The sequence below is a fragment of the Azolla caroliniana genome, unplaced genomic scaffold (genome assembly GCF_043228905.1).
Source record: "Azolla caroliniana isolate FFs.n. ecotype wild unplaced genomic scaffold, voAzoCaro1.0.p SCAF_15, whole genome shotgun sequence".
NCBI classification, from domain to species: Eukaryota; Viridiplantae; Streptophyta; class Polypodiopsida; order Salviniales; family Salviniaceae; genus Azolla; species Azolla caroliniana.
In genome coordinates this window covers 9,594,891-9,612,586 of record NW_028230450.1, presented here as the reverse complement: position 1 = coordinate 9,612,586, position 17,696 = coordinate 9,594,891, and the positions used below count along the sequence as shown (strand labels likewise).

The 17,696-nt window shown below is 48.8% G+C and overlaps 1 protein-coding gene across 2 annotated transcripts; it reads right to left on the bottom strand.

The window, feature by feature from the left end:
• Positions 1–12,821: 12,821 nt before the first annotated feature.
• On the bottom strand, positions 12,822–14,887 carry LOC147854548 (uncharacterized). Of its 2 annotated transcripts, none has more exons than XR_015531039.1 (3): positions 14,419–14,887; positions 13,377–13,719; positions 12,822–13,254 (listed from the first exon to the last, which is right to left on the bottom strand). XR_015531039.1 is itself a non-coding variant. In XM_087331358.1 (3 exons), the coding sequence occupies exons 1-3, from the start codon at positions 14,584–14,586 to the stop codon at positions 13,244–13,246; spliced, it is 306 nt and encodes a 101-aa protein (XP_087187484.1). In that variant the 5' UTR covers positions 14,587–14,868; the 3' UTR covers positions 12,822–13,243. The 2 variants fall into 2 exon arrangements, 1 of the variants encoding a protein (XP_087187484.1); XM_087331358.1 differs by having other exon boundaries at positions 13,593–13,719; positions 14,419–14,868.
• Positions 14,888–17,696: the final 2,809 nt, after the last annotated feature.

Here is a 17,696-nt window from a genome sequence, read left to right as displayed (position 1 = left end):
TACCAACAGAGTAATAGTTTTGTCCTCTACACCTAAGCCGCAAGCGATGCAACGTGCTTGAACAGTCAATATATCATTGCCTAGTTCTCCTTCGTTTGGTGAGGGCGCAAAGAATGTTGAGGTTCAATTCTTGTCTGCTCCTTACCATCCCCTCCACAAAATGTTGTTGCTTCTTAAGGCAACTAACTACTTGTTCTTAACAGGAGTATTGTTCCTAGAACGTTGTCGATAAATCATTCCTTAATGAGGAAGATAGAACAACAAGAAACAAGAATCATTAACTTACTTAGGGGTTCTCCAAATTGTAATCAGCAATTGTATTTACACCTAGAAGGTCCAAGTTCAATGAAAAAACCTAGATCTCTGTCTGCAATTGTATTTTCCGTTGGGGATCTAGCTGCACCTCAATTTCGAGCTCATGTTGAGAAACTTGTTCTACATAATGCCTCACTAAGCACATTTTCATGTACAAGTTATTTATAACATGTTAGATACTAGCAAAACAATAGCTACCTAAATCTTATTTTTGATTGTTGTCACTGCTCTCCATCGCAGCAACCAATGTTGCTTTCTCTAAATCAGTCTTTGTTGCCTCCAATGTCTCACAGGCTTCATGGACATTTTTCAGTATATAGCTAATCAATGTCTCACCTGTATCATCGATATTGGCTTTTATTGTGTTTTGATGTGGTGTAAACTTGTGGGTTTTGTTGGAAGTCGGCAGTTGCATCATCAATTGCCATGCTCCAGAATCTTGCCATTTTTTGTTGCAAGCTCCCCCATCTTTCAGCATCGTTCTACCAATGCCTCACCATAAATAGCCCAAGCCACCCTGTACATTTCAAGGTTTGTTGCATCCTTTGTTGTTTTGCAATACTCGTATGCAAAAGCTCTGTTGAAGCAACGGACAACTCGTTGTTGACCGCGATCTCTTGATGTACTTTTTGGTGGAGCCTCATGTAGTCGTCATACAGCTCCGGTCGTACATGCTTGAGCTTCACCTTGCTTTTCACTCTAGGCACTTTATAGATTGACAACCAGTCTACATCACTAATCAATTTATCTGTTTGAAAGCAGGGTCAATACCCTCTAGCAACAGACCATATATATTGTTAAAGTCCTCCTTTGTCTCGCAAAACTTTGCAAACTTCGGCAATCTAGGATATGGGGAAACAAGCCACCTGAAATCAAAAATCAATACATGTTACCTCTGCTCTACTGGGACATGAATCGGCGACCCGACGATTTGGCAATCCGGAACGACAACACTGGACAGGTACTAGAGGTCACCAAGTCGGAGGACCAACAACAACATCCGGGGTCAACCAATAGAGCAAGGTGTATAGTTGATAGACAAATATGTACATATGTAAATAATTGGGGGGGAGGGGGGGAAAGAAAGAAAGAGAGATTTACCCACGAAATGTTATGATGATCCCATAAGTGGCTACGAAACAACATCATAACTCCATTGTAAACGTAAGTGTTTGCGGAAGCGTAAAACAGAGAACAACAGAGAGAGAGACAGACAGACAGACAGACACACAGACACACAGACACACAGACAGACACACAGACAGAGAGAGCAGAACACAATTTCAAAATTATATCAAGACTCTGTACACACACTATGCTAAGTAGCACTATTTATACAAGTCCTCTTGGGACTGACAGAAGTACCATGTACTTCAATGCTCACACGAGCATCGGACACTTACTACGAGACTATAGCTACCTAGTAGTCTATCCTATACTAGGCTTCCAATTGGACTTCCGGTTACAGATTGCACCCGGCCTCCACTGCTTTCCGGTTCGGTTGCTCACCGTCATACCGATCCGTTTCGCCCGATCCGTTTCGCCCGATCCGTCTCGCTTACCGGCTCCGGCTTATTCAGCCGATCCGGCTCCGGTTGAGCTTGCCGCTCAACACTGCCCCTCAAGCTCAACCTAAGGTGGGGTCGTAGTGTCGACCTCTGTGGCAGTCGGTTCTTCCAACTGACTTCTCCTGGCGTCACTCCGCCTTGCTCGCGCTCCTCGTCCGGTCCAGTCCCGTTTGCCGCGACCCCTTTGGTTCTGCGCGCCTCGACCCTCTCGGTCGGCATGTCTGCTCAATAGGCCCATCTCGGCACTCACGTTGCTGTGACTCCCGCGCTTGCCGATCCGTCGGTTCTCCCGCGATGGCATTGACTTCCGCTGTGTCCGTGTCCCCTTGGCCTTCACTCGATCCGTCTCATCCGGATCCATCTGTTGATCCGAGTCAGCTGTCTCTGACTCGTTCCAGCTCTTGTCCGAATCGGTACACTCCGATTCGACTTCCGGCATCAGGCCTCTCACCACATCGGAACACTTCCGAGTCTTGGCCTTCTCTATGCTTCCCTCGGCTTCTTCAGCCGGTGAACCGAAATCAAATTCTTCATTCGACTCTGTATCATGGTCAGTACCGTCGTGATGACCTCCGCACAGCATGCACTTCTCTTCTTGAGTGCACAACTCTTCTTCACAGCCGCTTGCTCTGACCAACTCTTCTTCACAACTCTTCCTTCGTCGACTCGGCTTCATTCATCTTCGTGTCTCCTCTTCTTCCGGCTCTCCTCTTACCGACGGGTTCAACAGTTTTTTGGCCTTTGCCCGTTTCGGTAGAGACTTTGCCCTTGCTTCTCCCCCTCAAGTGCGGCACGTCGAGATGCTGAATACCAAGCATGTCGGTAAAGTGTTGCAACTTGTCTGATCCGAGCGGCTTGGTGAAGATGTCGGCAACTTGCCGATCCGTATGAACATACCGTAGGTCAACTTCATCGCTTCAGGACCCGCTCACGCACGAAGTGGTAGTGCACCTCGATGTGCTTTGTGCGAGCATGGAACACAGGGTTCCTGGCGAGCTGCAGGCTGCTCATGTTATCGCAGTAAATCGGGATCGGGGTCGGTACCTCGATCCGCAAGTCTCGCAGCAGTCGCCGAAGCTAGATGGCTTCACAAGTGGCAACGGTAGCGGCCCGGTACTCAGCCTCAGTGCTTGACAAAGCCACTATGGGTTGCTTCTTGCTACTCCACGCAACGGTCGCGCTACCTATGGAGAACATGTATCTGGAAGTGGAGCGGCGATCAAACGCATCGTCGGCCCAGTCAGCATCTGTGTAACCGACAAGCTCTTCGGGTATACCTCGCCGGTATAGCAGTCCCCGGTCCTTAGTGTTGCTGACATACCGTAATATTCGTTGCGCGCACTGAAGGTGCTCCACGGTCGGCTTCTGCATGAACTGACTTACCATGCCGACCGGATAGCTGATGTCGGGTCGGGTGATGGTTAAGTAGATCAGGCTTCCCACAACCTGTCGGAACCATTTCTCATTGCAGGCTGGTCTGGAGTTGGGACGGAGCTTCTGGTTCCGGTCCAGGGGTGTGGAGACAGGTCGGCAATCCGTCATGCCGAACTTATACAGCATATTCAACACGTAATGTCGTTGTGAGAGCAATATGCCGTCGGGGGTCCGGATCACTTCGATCCCAAGAAAATAATGAAGGTCCCCCAGGTCCTTCATTTCGAATGCGTCTGACAACTGGGACTTGACGCGGTTGATTTCGGGAAGACCCGGTCCGGTGATGACTAAATCATCCACATACAAGAGTATACATACCAGACCGTGAGAGCCTTGCCGGATGAACAACGAAGAGTCCGACTTAGAGACAGCAAACCCCAGCTTACGCAACCGGTGCGTGATCTTCGCGTTCCAGGCTCGGGGGGCTTGCATCAAGCCGTAAAGGGACTTCTTCAGCCGACTCTTTCATCTCCGATTGAAATCCAGGGGGCTGAGTCATAAAGACTTCTTCTTCAAGCTCTCCTTGAAGGAAGGCGTTCTTCACATCCATCTGGTGAAGATGCCACCCCCTTGCCGCGGCAACCGCCAGTACCACACGAACCGTCGTCATCTTCGCCACAGGAGCGAAGGTCTCGTCGTAGTCGATTTCGTGGTTCTGCGCGTATCCCTTCGCCACTAACCGGGCTTTGTACTGGTTAACAGAACCTTCGGCATTGTACTTGACCTTGTACACCCACTTGCATCCGATCGGTTTACAGTGACGGAGAGGATCAACTAGGTCCCAGGTTTCATTGGCATCGAGTGCCCGCATTTCTTCGTCCATAGCGGCACGCCAATTTGCGTCCTTTGCCGCTTCTGTGTAGCTCTCCGGCTCACGCACTTCTGTCACCTTAGTCATGTACGCATAATGATGTGCCATGTATTCATTGTACCCGTACCGTATGACGGGATCCTTCTGGCGGGTTGATCGGCGCAACGCACCGTCACCTGATTTGAGGCCCTTCTTGGCCAGTTCGGTCTTCGTTGCCGAAGATCCGCCTTTCTCCTTTCCGGAGTCGGATACGCACCGATCCGACTCATCGTTGTTGGTTTCGAATTCCGGCATCTTCCTCTTCCCTTTCTCTTTGCGCGTGAACCGTTTCCTTGGTTCCTTGCGTGGGGAGAGCACGACAGAGTCTCCACCACTTGCCGTCTCTTCATCTGATGGAAAATTAATCGACACTTTCCAAACTTCACCTCTCGGACACAACCAAGGAAACACACGAATCGTTGTTGCAGAAAATGGGAAATGCAGAAGTAAATAAGTGGACACACGATTTAATGTGGAAAACCCTGTACGGGAAAAACCACGGGAGTACAAGACTCCGAACCAAAACTATGCACAGAGAAGTATACAATGGCGTGCTGCAAAGCGACGACCTTGAGCTCGCTGTCCTCGCCACAGGCGGCGGAAATACACAGAGGCGTCGACCTCTTCCTCTCTCTCGCTCTATCTCTCACGGCTGCTCTCTCTTCACTCCTCTTGAGTGGAAAAACAGAAAAATGAGTAGCAACATTAAAACTGTTTGCCCTAAGTCATATTTATACACATATGACTTTGGGGCTATTTACAACTATAGCCTCAAGGGCCCTTGGCAAACATATTCACAGATATGTCCCCGCATCCGGATCTCTCTCCGGGTACATTCGTCATCCGGCTCCGAAGCCGGGGTCTTCATCATCCGGTTCCGAAACCGCAACCGGGCTTGTCGGCATTCATCTCCGATATCCGACCATCCCATCAGAAGGGACCGTAATCCCAACAAACTCCCCCTTCACTTCGGCATGGGATGTCTCTCCAATCCGATCCTCTTCCGGCATGCTTCCAGCTTGTCGGGTGTGAGCACCTTGGTCAGCATATCCGACCCGTTCTCGTCCGTGTGGACCTTCGTCAGCACGAACTCCTTGTCTTCTATCCTTTCCCGGATCCAGTGATATCTTCGCTGGATGTGCTTCGTCCGGGAGTGATAGGCCGCGTTCTTCGCAAGGTGGATGGCACTCTGACTGTCGCAGTAGAGTCGGTACTCCTCCTGCTGGATACTAAGCTCTCTAATGAAGTCCTTCATCCATATTATTTCCTTGCCGGCTTCAACAGCCGCCATGTACTCCGCCTCCGTGGTTGACAACGCAACCGTCTTCTGCAGCCTCGACTGCCATGAAACAGCTCCCCCTGCATACGTCATCACATACCCTGATGTGGACCGGCTGGTATCTGCATCAGCCGACATATCCGAATCGGTAAAGCCGTCGAGTTCGGGCTTACCGGAGCCGAATCGGAGGCACACGTTTGCCGTGCCCTTCAGGTATCGGAGTATCCACTTGGCCGCGTTCCAATGCTCTTTGCCGGGATTGCTCATGTACCGGCTTACCACTCCGACTGCGTATCCAATGTCCGGTCTTGTACACACCATTGCGTACATCAAGCTTCCGACGGCAGAGGCATATGGCACTTTCATCATGTCCTCCTTCTCAGCCTTTGTCTTGGGGCTTTGCTTGCTGGACAGCTTGCAGTTTGCCGGGAGGGTCGATCCGACCGGTCTTGCTTCCGACATGTTGAACCGTTTAAGCACCTTTGTCACGTACTTCTCCTGTGACAGCCACAACTGCTTCTTGCTCCGGTCCCGGATGATGTGCATCCCTAGTATTTGTCTCACCGGACCCAAGTCCTTCATTGAGAAGGTTCGGTGAAGAGCCTTCTTCAGCATCCGTATCTTGACCTGGTCCCGTCCGACGATCAACATGTCGTCCACGTACAGGAGGAGTATTAGAAAGTCTCCTCCTTCGAACTTCGTCACAAACACGCAGTGGTCGGACTGCGTTTTGAGGTACCCTTCGTCGGTCATGAAAGAGTCGAACTTCCGGTACCATTGCCGGGGAGCCTGCTTCAGTCCGTAAAGGCTCTTCTTCAAACGGCATACCAGGTGCTCCTTCCCTTTCTTCTCGAATCCTTCCGGTTGCTGCATGTAGATCTCTTCTTCGAGGTCACCGTGAAGGAATGCCGTCTTCACGTCCATCTGTTCTACCTCGAGGTCCATGCTTGCCGCTATGCTCAGCACCGTCCGGATGGAGGTCATCTTCACTACCGGGGCAAATATCTCGTCGAAGTCGACGCCCTTCTTCTGCTGAAACCCCTTCACCACGATCCTGGCTTTGTATCTCGGGGGGTTTCCGGCATCTCCCGGTTTCAGCTTGAACACCCACTTGTTTCGAAGTGCCCGCTTTCATTTCGGCAACTCCACAAGTTCATATGTGTGGTTCTCATGCAGGGAATCCATCTCGTCCTGCATGGCACTCAACCACCTGCGGCTCTGGGTGTCATGCTTTGCTTCTTCAAAGCTCTCTGGCTCCCCCTCGTCGGTTAGCAGCACATGCTCTGGTTCCGGAAATCTCCGGGGGGCCCTTCTCTCTCTTAGAGGATATCTCCGTTCCGGAGCTTCGGTAACCGGTTCTTCCGATTCTTCTTCATCCGAATCCATTTCGGGATCGGGGCCGGTTCCGGTATCATTTTCATCTTCTTCGGCCGGTTCTGTTTCTTCACCGTCTTCGGCCGGATCCTCGAGTGCTAACCGGTCCCTTGCCGGTCGGGACTGCTCCTCGTAGAGTTGATCCTCACCGGTCGACTTGGAGCTCTTCATCTTCTTCTCCGACTCCCAGTCGGCGAGTGTCTTGTTCTCCATGAAGATGATATCACGACTCCGGAATATCTTCTTGTCGACCGGGTCCCATACTCGGTAGCCGAACTCGTCATCGCCGTAACCGAGGAATATGCATGGCCGGGTCTTTGGATCTAGCTTTCCTCTCCGATCCTTAGCCACATGCACATATGCGAGACACCCGAACACCTTCAGATGCCGGTAGGATACTTCCCTGCCGGTCCACACGCTCTGCGGCGTGTCTCCGTCCGAAGGTACTGAGGGTGATCTGTTTATCACGTATGTCGCCGTCGACATTGCCTCAGCCCAAAACCCCTTGGGTAATTTCGCATGCGCCAGCATACTCCGGACCCTCTCCATTATGGTCCAGTTCATCCTCTCGGCCAGCCCGTTCAGTTCCGGCGTCTTCGGCACAGTAAACTCGAGCCGGATTCCCTTCGAGCGACAGTACTCCGCGAATTGCCCCTGGTATTCCCCTCCGTTATCCGCTCGTATCGCTTTCAGCTTCTTGCCGGATTCCCTTTCCACTCTCGCGTGGAGTTCTTTGAAGACGCACAACACTTGGTCCTTTGTCTTCAACGGTGCCGTCCACAGCTTCCGGTTGTGATCATCAATGAATGTTACGAAGTACTGGGCTCCTCCATGTGACTTCGTTTCTACCTGACACACATCAGTGTGCACCAACTCCAATGGTGCGCTACGTCTCGTCGGTGGCCTTGAATGGAAGGAGGTTCGGTTCTGCTTACCGGCCAGGCAATCGGTGCACTTCTCCAGGTGCACATGCTTCACTGGAATAAGGTTGTCTTCTGCAAGCCTCTTCATCCCCTTCTCACTCATGTGGCACAGTCTCTTGTGCCACAGCTCACCGGCAGTGTCGGCTGCCACGTTCAACTCTTCCGGACACAACCAGGCATTCATAAGGTACAGTGTGTTGACTTTCCGGGCTCGAGCCACTATCAGGCTCCCCTTGCTGAACTTCATTACGCCGTTCCGGATGCTACCTGTGTAGCCTTCATCGTCTAGCCTCCCGACCGAAATCAAGTTCAATCGAACCTCCGGAACGTGTTTGACATCCTTCAGCAGCATTTTGCATCCGGTCGAGGTTGTCAACCACACGTCTCCTACGCCGGCAATCCGGCACGTACCTTCATTTCCCATCCGAACACAGCCATGCTCACCGGCTGTGTAGGATGAGAAGTATCTTCTTTCCGGGGTCAGGTGGAACGATGCTCCGGAATCGACCACCCAGGTCGTCTCATCGCCGGCAATGTTTAGTTCACCTTCTTCGGTGATGAGCATGATTTCTTCCTCACTTGCCGCGAGTGCCGTCGTTCCTTTCCGGTCCTGCCCTCGCCGATCCGGACCTCTCCGGTCCGTGGCTCCCCGGTATGCACCGTTTCTCTCCGGTGACCTCTTCGAATCGGTGTCGTCGGCTCCGTTGTCCTTTCGGTAATGCAGACAATTCTTCCGGAAGTGCCCCGGCTTCCCACAGTGGAAGCATGTGGGTCTTCCTCTTGACTGCGACCGGGTCCCCGACTTCTCCCGTCTTTGCGGACTCCGGTTCCATTGTCTTCCCCGTTCCGATTCGGTAAGCAGCGCCTTCGAGTCGGAGGCCGGTTCTTTATCTCTCCGACGCGCTTCTTCGTTCAAAATACTTGTCTTTACCGTTTGTAGGGACAAGTTATCTTCCGTGTAGGAGGTGCTGAGAGTCACCACCAAGTTCTCCCAGCTTTCCGGCAGTGTACACATCAGAATGATGGCTTGCATTGCATCCTCCAGCGGGAACTTGATCGCCGCAAGCTGGTTCACGAATCCCATGAACGTGCTTACGTGTTCCACCATACTCTCGCCGTCCCGGTACTTGAGGTTCACTATCTTCCTCATCAGGGAGGTCCGGTTCAACGCATTCTTCCTCTCGTAGAGGCCCGACAGCTTCCGCCACATCTCATATGCGTTGATGTCGTTCGCCACATGTTGTAGAACGCTCACGTCCACGTATTGCCGAATGGTTGCAACGGCTTTCCGGTTCAGAAGCCTCCATTCCGACTCAAGTACTCCCTTCGGTATTTCCGACCTGTCAATCGGTTCGTACAGGTCCCGAACAATCAGAAGATCCTCCATCTTGATCTTCCAGTCGGCGTAATTCTGCGCATTCAGCACCATCATCCCCGGCTGCCCGCTGCCGCCGCCTTCCATTTTCTGCAGCAGCTCGCTCTGATACCAAATTGATGGAAAATTAATCGACACTTTCCAAACTTCACCTCTCGGCCACAACCAAGGAAACACACGAATCGTTGTTGCAGAAAATGGGAAATGCAGAAGTAAATAAGTGGACACACGATTTAACGTGGAAAACCCTGTACGGGAAAAACCACGGGAGTACAAGACTCCGAACCAAAACTATGCACAGAGAAGTATACAATGGCGTGCTGCAAAGCGACGACCTTGAGCTCACTGTCCTCGCCACAGGCGGCGGAAATACACAGAGGCGTCGACCTCTTCCTCTCTCTCGCTCTATCTCTCTCACGGCTGCTCTCTCTTCACTCCTCTTGAGTGGAAAAACAGAAAAATGAGTAGCAACATTAAAACTGTTTGCCCTAAGTCATATTTATACACATATGACTTTGGGGCTATTTACAACTATAGCCTCAAGGGCCCTTGGCAAACATATTCACAGATATGTCCCCGCATCCGGATCTCTCTCCGGGTACATTCGTCATCCGGCTCCGAAGCCGAGGTCTTCATCATCCGGTTCCGAAACCGCAACCGGGCTTGTCGGCATTCATCTCCGATATCCGACCATCCCATCCGAAGGGACCGTAATCCCAACATCATCCGACTGGTCCAACCGACTCAGTCGCTCGTTCGGTCCACTCAACCGAAACGATTCCGGACTCTCATCTTGAGTCCCGGCTTCACCATCCTCTGACAGGGCTGATTCAGGCTCACTGGCCTGATCTTCCGGCATTGGGTCGGGACCGAAAGTCGGAGTCGGTACGGAGTACCAAGATGCCGATTCATCGAACTCGACATCCTGGCTAACTCGGAGTTCCTTCGTCCGGGGATTATAGCACTTATACCCCTTTTGCTCTTGAGCATAGCCAACTAGGATGCATTTTTCCGATTTTGCATCCAGCTTTCTCCGCTTCTGATCCGGCACATGCACATACGCTATGCTGCCGAATATCCGAAGGTGACTTAAGTTCGGCTTGCACCCGAAATACAGCTCATGAGCTGACACCTTGTCACCAATGCGGTTTTGTATGTAGACGGCCGTCTGGACCGCCTCCGCCCAGTAGAACCGGGGCATGCTCTTCTCCTCCAGCATTGCCCTTGCCGCTTCGACGAGTGTCTGGTTCTTCCTTTCGGCCACACTGTTTTGCTCCGGTGTGTATCTGCAACTGAACTCTCGCCGAATTCCCTTCTGCTGCAGATAACTAGTGAATTGGCCGGAAAAATATTCCTTTCCGCCATCCGACCGAAGGCATTTGATCTTCCTCTCCGATTCCCGTTCCACCATCTTCTGGAGGCTCCGGAAACAGTCGAAGACTTCGCTCTTCCGTTCAATGAGGTAGATCCAAGTATGCCGAGTATAGTCGTCGATGAAGGAGACGAAGTATCGGCTCCCGCCAAGGCTTACACTTTGTGTCGGTCCCCACACATCTGAATGGATGAGATCGAGCTTGTTATGGCTCCGGTTCCGTTCGGTGGGGAATGGAAGCCGGTGTTGCTTCCCAAGTTGGCAGGCTTCACAAATTTCGGCCCTCCGGCCGCTGAACTTCGGCAAACCGAAAACGACTTGTTTCGTTTGCAGGTCTTGAAGCCTCCGGTAGTTGACGTGGCCTATCCGCTTGTGCCACAGGTCGATGTCCGACTCGACCTTCTGTCGTTCCGCGAACAGAGCGGTGCCAAAGTCATTGGTGTTGAGGATAAACATCCTCCCGTCTCTGCGCCCTTGCGCAATGACTTCGCCCTCATCCTCAATGAAGCACCCGAGGTGCGTAAACCGCACCTGCATCCCCTGGTCGAAAATCTGACCGACGGACACCAAGTTCTTCGTGATTGTCGGAATGTGTAATACGTTCATCAGCTTCCCTTTCTGTCCAACGTGGCTCAGAGGGACTTCTCCGACGTGCACGATTGGGTGAGGAGTGTCGTCTCCGGTTTCGACTACTCCTGGTTGATCCGGTTTCTCCAGAAAGGAGAACCACTCTTTGTGGCTCGTCATGTGGTTCGACGCGCCGAAATCAACATACCACACTTCCTCCGTTTTGGAAGTGGTCTTCTTCATTGAGTTTGCCTTGTGATTCATCACCAAGGCTGGCCCCTTACCGGCCTTTCCGATTCCGGATCCTCCTGATCCGTTTGCGTAGTGCGAGTTTTGCCGGCCATCCTTACCGGTCTTGCCGGATCCGGATTTGTCCGAATTGGCACGCTTTCTCCAGCACTCGCTTTCCCTATGGCCTTTTTTGCCACAGTACCAGCATTCCGTAGCGGATTTGTCTTGCCGGCCTCCGGCACCGCCTTAACTCCCCCTGCTTGTGGAAGTCCCGGAACTGCTGTCGGCACGCTCATAGTGCCTCCGTTCCTACTCTTGCCGGCCGCCTCTATTGCGTGCCGACCCACCTCTTCCACCACGCCCATGGAGCCGATCCGTTCCCGTGTACAGCATTCGGCTGTCCGGGGATGCACTGGTAGATGCACCGGCGTGGTTCTCCTCTACAAGGAGCATCGACTGTAAGTCGAAGAATGAGGGGGTATTCTCCCGTGTACACACCGCAGTCCGGAACGCTCCGAACTTGGACGCCAGGCCTCTGAGACATACCTGCACCATCTCGTCTTCCTCTACGGTAACATTGATAGAGGCGAGCAAGTCGCAGATCTCCTTTATCCGGCCCGTGTAGTCTGCCACGGACATGTTCTTCTGTCGAACATTGCTCAACTCCTGTCTGAGTTGCAGCTTCCGGACAGTGGTGCTTGCGGCGAAAACCTTTCTCAGGTTCCCCCAAGCATCCTTCGGTGTCTTGGCGTCACGGATGTGGCTGAGCAGCTGATCGCCGACACTGGACGTGAAGCAGTACATCACCCTGCTTGCCGCCTATTCCCATACCGGGAAGTCCTTGTGTGCCGAGTCTGGCGCCGCATCATTCGCTCCTTCGACATAACTCCAGTACCCGTGTCCAAGCAGGTACTGGTGCATCTTGTAAGACCAGGATGCGTAGTTGCTCCTGTCGAGCTTCTCCAACGGGAGCGACGTAGCCATGCCTCTATCCATGTCTTCTACTGTGTCTGTTTTCGACCTGTTAGGGTTTTCTTCTCAAGAGTAAATGTCTGCAGCAGAGGTTCTCAACCCTCGCGCTCTGATACCATGTAAACGTAAGTGTTTGCGGAAGCGTAAAACAGAGAGAGAGACAGACAGACAGACAGACAGACAGAGAGAGACAGAGACAGAGACAGAGAGAGCAGAACACAATTTCAAAATTATATCAAGACTCTGTACACACACTGTGCTAAGTAGCACTATTTATACAAGTCCTCTTGGGACTGACAGAAGTACCATGTACTTCAATGCTCACACGAGCATCGGACACTTACTACGAGACTATAGCTACCTAGTAGTCTATCCTATACTAGGCTTCCGATTGGACTTCCGGTTACAGATTGCACCCGGCCTCCACTGCTTGCCGGTTCGGTTGCTCACCGTCATACCGATCCGTTTCGCCCGATCCGTTTCGCCCGATCCGTCTCGCTTACCGGCTCCGGCTTATTCAGCCGATCCGGCTCCGGTTGAGCTTGCCGCTCAACAATTTGTAATAAATTTGGACACACAAACAATCAATGTAGGTTTAGACAAATGAAAAATAAACAATCATATCAACGACCTAGATCTCGAGTAGAAGCCCACCTAGCTGAAGAAATTTCAGAAAATGAGTCATACCCAACTGAAACAAATAGTGAGGAAAATGATGATGGTTATGATGACCTCTTGCAAGTTTTCCTTGCGGAAGATTCAACTCCAGAAATCAATACAAAACAACAACCAGACAACACTTGGTACTTCGATACTGGTGCCACCCATCACATGACAAATAATAAACAATCTATTAGAAACTACAACTCCTTACCCGTACCAATCCCTGTTGTGTTTGGTAATAATGGCAACCTAAATGCCTTAGCAAAAGGAGACGTAAGCTTTCTCCTACAAGACAATCAACTCCTTACAGTAGACAATGTCTATTTTGTTCCTGGAATCACGAAAAATCTATTATCAGTTTCTCAAGCAACCAAAAATGGTACCTCCATAAAATTTGAAGAAACATATGCACAAATTAAGCATAAGTCACAAAATGGACAGAAAATAAAGTACATCTGTAGGCGCCTTGATAAAGGGCTTTATCGCATTCCATGTCCACCAACACATGCAGACATAGAAGCACTTTATGCATCCACAAAAGAAAACCATGATCTTAGCATCTTATGGCATCATAGACTTGCACATATAAATTTACAAGCCATTAAAACTCTACAACCAAAAAACATGGTTATTGGTCTCCCTAAAGATCAATTCACAACTTCTCTAGACCTCTGCGAAGGGTGTCTTCTTGGGAAGATGCCTCATCACTCTTTTCCAGTACGACAAAGTAGAAGTCGATTCCCATTGCAATTAGTCCATAGTGATCTTTGTGGCCCTTTCCCGACACCGTCAATAACTGGATCACATTACTTCATCAGTTTCATAGATGACTATAGTAGATTCACTGTTATTACATTTCTTAAGACAAAAAAACCAAGCACTTCAAGCACTTAAAAATTACTCAACATTAGCTGAAAATATAACTAAATGCAAAATACAATTTCTACAAACTGATGGAGGTGGCGAATACAATTCCAATGCCCTCATGGATTTTTGCAAATCCAAAGGAATTCACCACCGAAAATCAACACCACAAACTCCTCAACAAAATGGTATTGCAGAAAGAAAAAATCGTAGCTTACTAAATGCTGCCCGTAGCATGCTAAATGCCGCAAACCTAGAGCCAAAATTCTGGGAGGAAGCAGTTGCAACCGCTTGTTACATTCAAAACAGAATTTATCACCGCTCGATTGGACTACATACACCTTTTGAAATGTGGTATGGTCACAAACCTCATTTACAAGACCTTAAAATATTCGGATGTATTGCTTTCACTTGTGTACCAGAAAACAAAAGAAACAAGTTAAATGCAAGAGCACAAAAATCCATCTTCGTTGGATATGGAGACGCACACGGTTACAAGGCCTACCGACTCTACAACCCAGCTACCAACAAATTTTTCTTCAGTCGAAGCGTTATCTTCAACGAATTTGATATCCTAAAAAATCAGAACCAAAAATCAAAAAATTCAGAAATCCTAATTAACAAACTTAACTACAAAAAATGGTGCACCTCCCGAGCCAACCAACAACACCATCCAATGGTGCCTTCCATCTGGCCCTCCATCACCGCAAGAACCATCAATCACTAATGGAACTCCCACACCTTCACAAGTCTCCTTTAATCTACTACCATCATCTTCAGAAGCCACGTCGAGCAACATTCCACCGCCAAACAGAGATCACGGCACAGCCGACCACACTCCCGTTGTGTTCCCCACTCGTACCGTTCCACCATCGTCGTCTCCTGAAGCCGCCTCGAGCAGCATTCAATCTCCAAACAGAGATCGCGCCATCACTATGAACCACACTCCTGTAGTTGCTGAGCATACAAATTTTGCCTCTCCTCAATGCCATAGTTTTTCTCCTTCTATCCCACATAATACATTAATGTCTCCTAGCCAAACATTAAGACCTAACACTTCCCCATTAGACACTCCACCCACGTATGACACTTATAACATAGACATGACATCCCCAAGACGCCTTAGAAGACTTTCCGACATCTACAGAGAGCTAGATGAATTAGAGTGTCATTTTAGCAACCTCAACCCTAGCAACATTGGTATTTTGGATAAATCTGGCCTTGATGAAGTACCCACAAAAATTGACTGTGAAGAGCCTACAACCGTAGAAGAAGCTCTCCAAAGCTCAAATGCAGAAAATTGGATTACCGCCATGAAAAATGAAATGCACTCTCTTACAAAAAATGAAACATGGTGTCTAGTGCAAAAACCTCAAAATTGCACAATTATTACGTGCAAGTGGGTACTTCAAATTAAGCGAGACTCGCATGGAAATCCCATTCGATTTAAAGCACACTTGGTTGCTCGAGGCTTCGCACAAGTACCCGGAATAGACTTCACAAAAACCTTCAGTCCCACACTTCGAATAACATCTTTTCGACTACTTGTGGCCATCGCCGCTGCTCAAAAGCTCGAACTTCATCACTTGGATGTTCAAACCGCTTTCCTTCATGGTGATCTTGAAGAAGAAGTCTATATGAAGCAACCTCCCTACTTCGAGAATACAAAGTTTCCAACACACGTTTGCAAACTAAAGAAGTCCATTTATGGCCTACGACAATCGCCTCGAGCATGGTACTATCGTCTCCATATATTCTTAATCAAATGTGGATATAATAGACTTAAAAGTGAACCAAACATCTATTTTAGAAAATTAGCATCTAACTTTATCATACTAGGGGTCTATGTAGATGATTTTCCCCTCCTTTCAAATTCTCTATCTTATTTAAATTTTTGCAAACAAGAACTAAAATCAACATTTCCTATCACCGATCTTGGACCCATGACCTATTTTCTAGGAATAGAAGTAAAAAGAAATACAACACTAGGACAAATATCACTCTCACAATCTTGGTACATTGATAATATTCTAAAACGTTTTGACATGGAACACTGCAAACCCATCTCTACACCACTTCCTACCACACTTAAGTTGTCCATTGAAGATAGCCCAAAATCACCCATAGAAGAAACCGAAATGAAAAACATTCCCTACAGACAAGTAATAGGGTCCATACGATATCTAGTAAGTAGCACCAGACCAGATCTATGCTTTAGCACCGGACTACTATCACGTTTTATGACTAACCCTGGTCCTAAACATTGGCAAGCACTTAAAAGAATTCTTAAATATCTTAAACATACTAAACACTTGTGTCTTATTTATCAATCCACGCATTCGGAATCGATCCAACCAAAATTGTGCGGATGGGCAAACCCCTCAACTCCTCTTCATGGTTGGTGCGATTCGACTTGGGGGGGGGGGATGTGGATGACCGAAAATCTACAAGTGGCTACGTTTACACCTTTGCCGGAGGAGCGATCGCGTGGAGGTCGAAGAAACAATCTACAATTTCACTATGTTCAACAGAAGCAGAATATGTTGCTGCCACTCTAGCTGCTAAAGAAGGAATCTGGTTGAAAGCTATATTGGAGGAAATTAATCTTTCTGAAGAAAAACCAATAGAAATTTACGGCGACAACCAATCTTGCATAAAGCTCGCAATCAATCCACGAATGAGCGACAATATAAGACATATATCATTCAAGCACCATTTTCTAAGGGACCTAATTGAAGAGAAGAAAATAAATTTGAAGTTCACTCCATCAACCTCCGTGTGGGCAGACTTCTTAACAAAGTCAGTGCCAAACCATAAACACATACAATGTTGCAAGAACATTGGGCTTCTCAACTTCACCAACACTGAAGACAAAGATATGGAATTTTGATTATTTTCCTTAGGGGGGAGTGTTGGAAATTATAAGGAAAATAATACGAAGTAATAATAACTAAATTATAAAACAATAAAATAATAAAATAATAAAAATAAACAGTTATGACTGTTACGAACAGTCACTTTTGTAAAAGACACATTCGTTCTATAAAACTAAATATACACGCCTCTCTACAGGCAGAGAGGAACCATAATTTTTATCTATCTGTCTCTGTATCTTTTTATCTCTCCCTGTCTCTGTTTTCAACAAGAATTAATGGTTGCACGGGCCAAGACCGGCAAGGACATGACGACAACACCGGAACCAGGCAAACAAGTTCTAGATCAAGCAAACGCAACGACGAAAGAACAGCGAGACGCAAAAGGGGCGACAGAAAAAGAAAATCTAGCTGGACAAGCAGAAGTGGCAGAGAAAGAAGTTGCAAGGCTAAGGGACGATGTCGCAACACAAGCAACGATGGTGAAGAAGGAGAAACAGTTGCGGGGAAAGGTAGAAGAGGAGAAGAAGAAGCTAGAGGAAGGACTTCGGATGAATCAAGAAAGTCTGAACCAGATGAAGGAAGAGAAGGATGCATTGCAACAAGAAAGGGATAAACTCCGACGGATGGCAGAAACAGAGATAGAATGACTGAAGGAAGAGCTCAAGCAACAAAGGAGCGGGATGATCGGTTCCGGGCACAGCTCAACTGACGTTTAAAGGATATGCAGGCTGACTTCGAGAAATTGTATCGAGATTACAAGGAAAAGGAGTTCGACCGGAAACAAGAGAAGCTCAAGGAGGTGTGAGCGGAATTGAAAGAAAAGAACGAGGCCTTGCGGTCGCAAGAGAAATTTTTTTGAGGAAACGAAGGAAAAATGAGAGAAGAAGCCGCAACGGAGAATACGAAGTTGTTGGAGGATCGAGACCAATTGATTGAGCGTTCTCAAGAAGTTCTAACAAAAGTCCAAACGACATATCAGACGTAGCTAACAACATACAAAATTCAATCAAAAGCGGCAATCCAGCAGATAAGA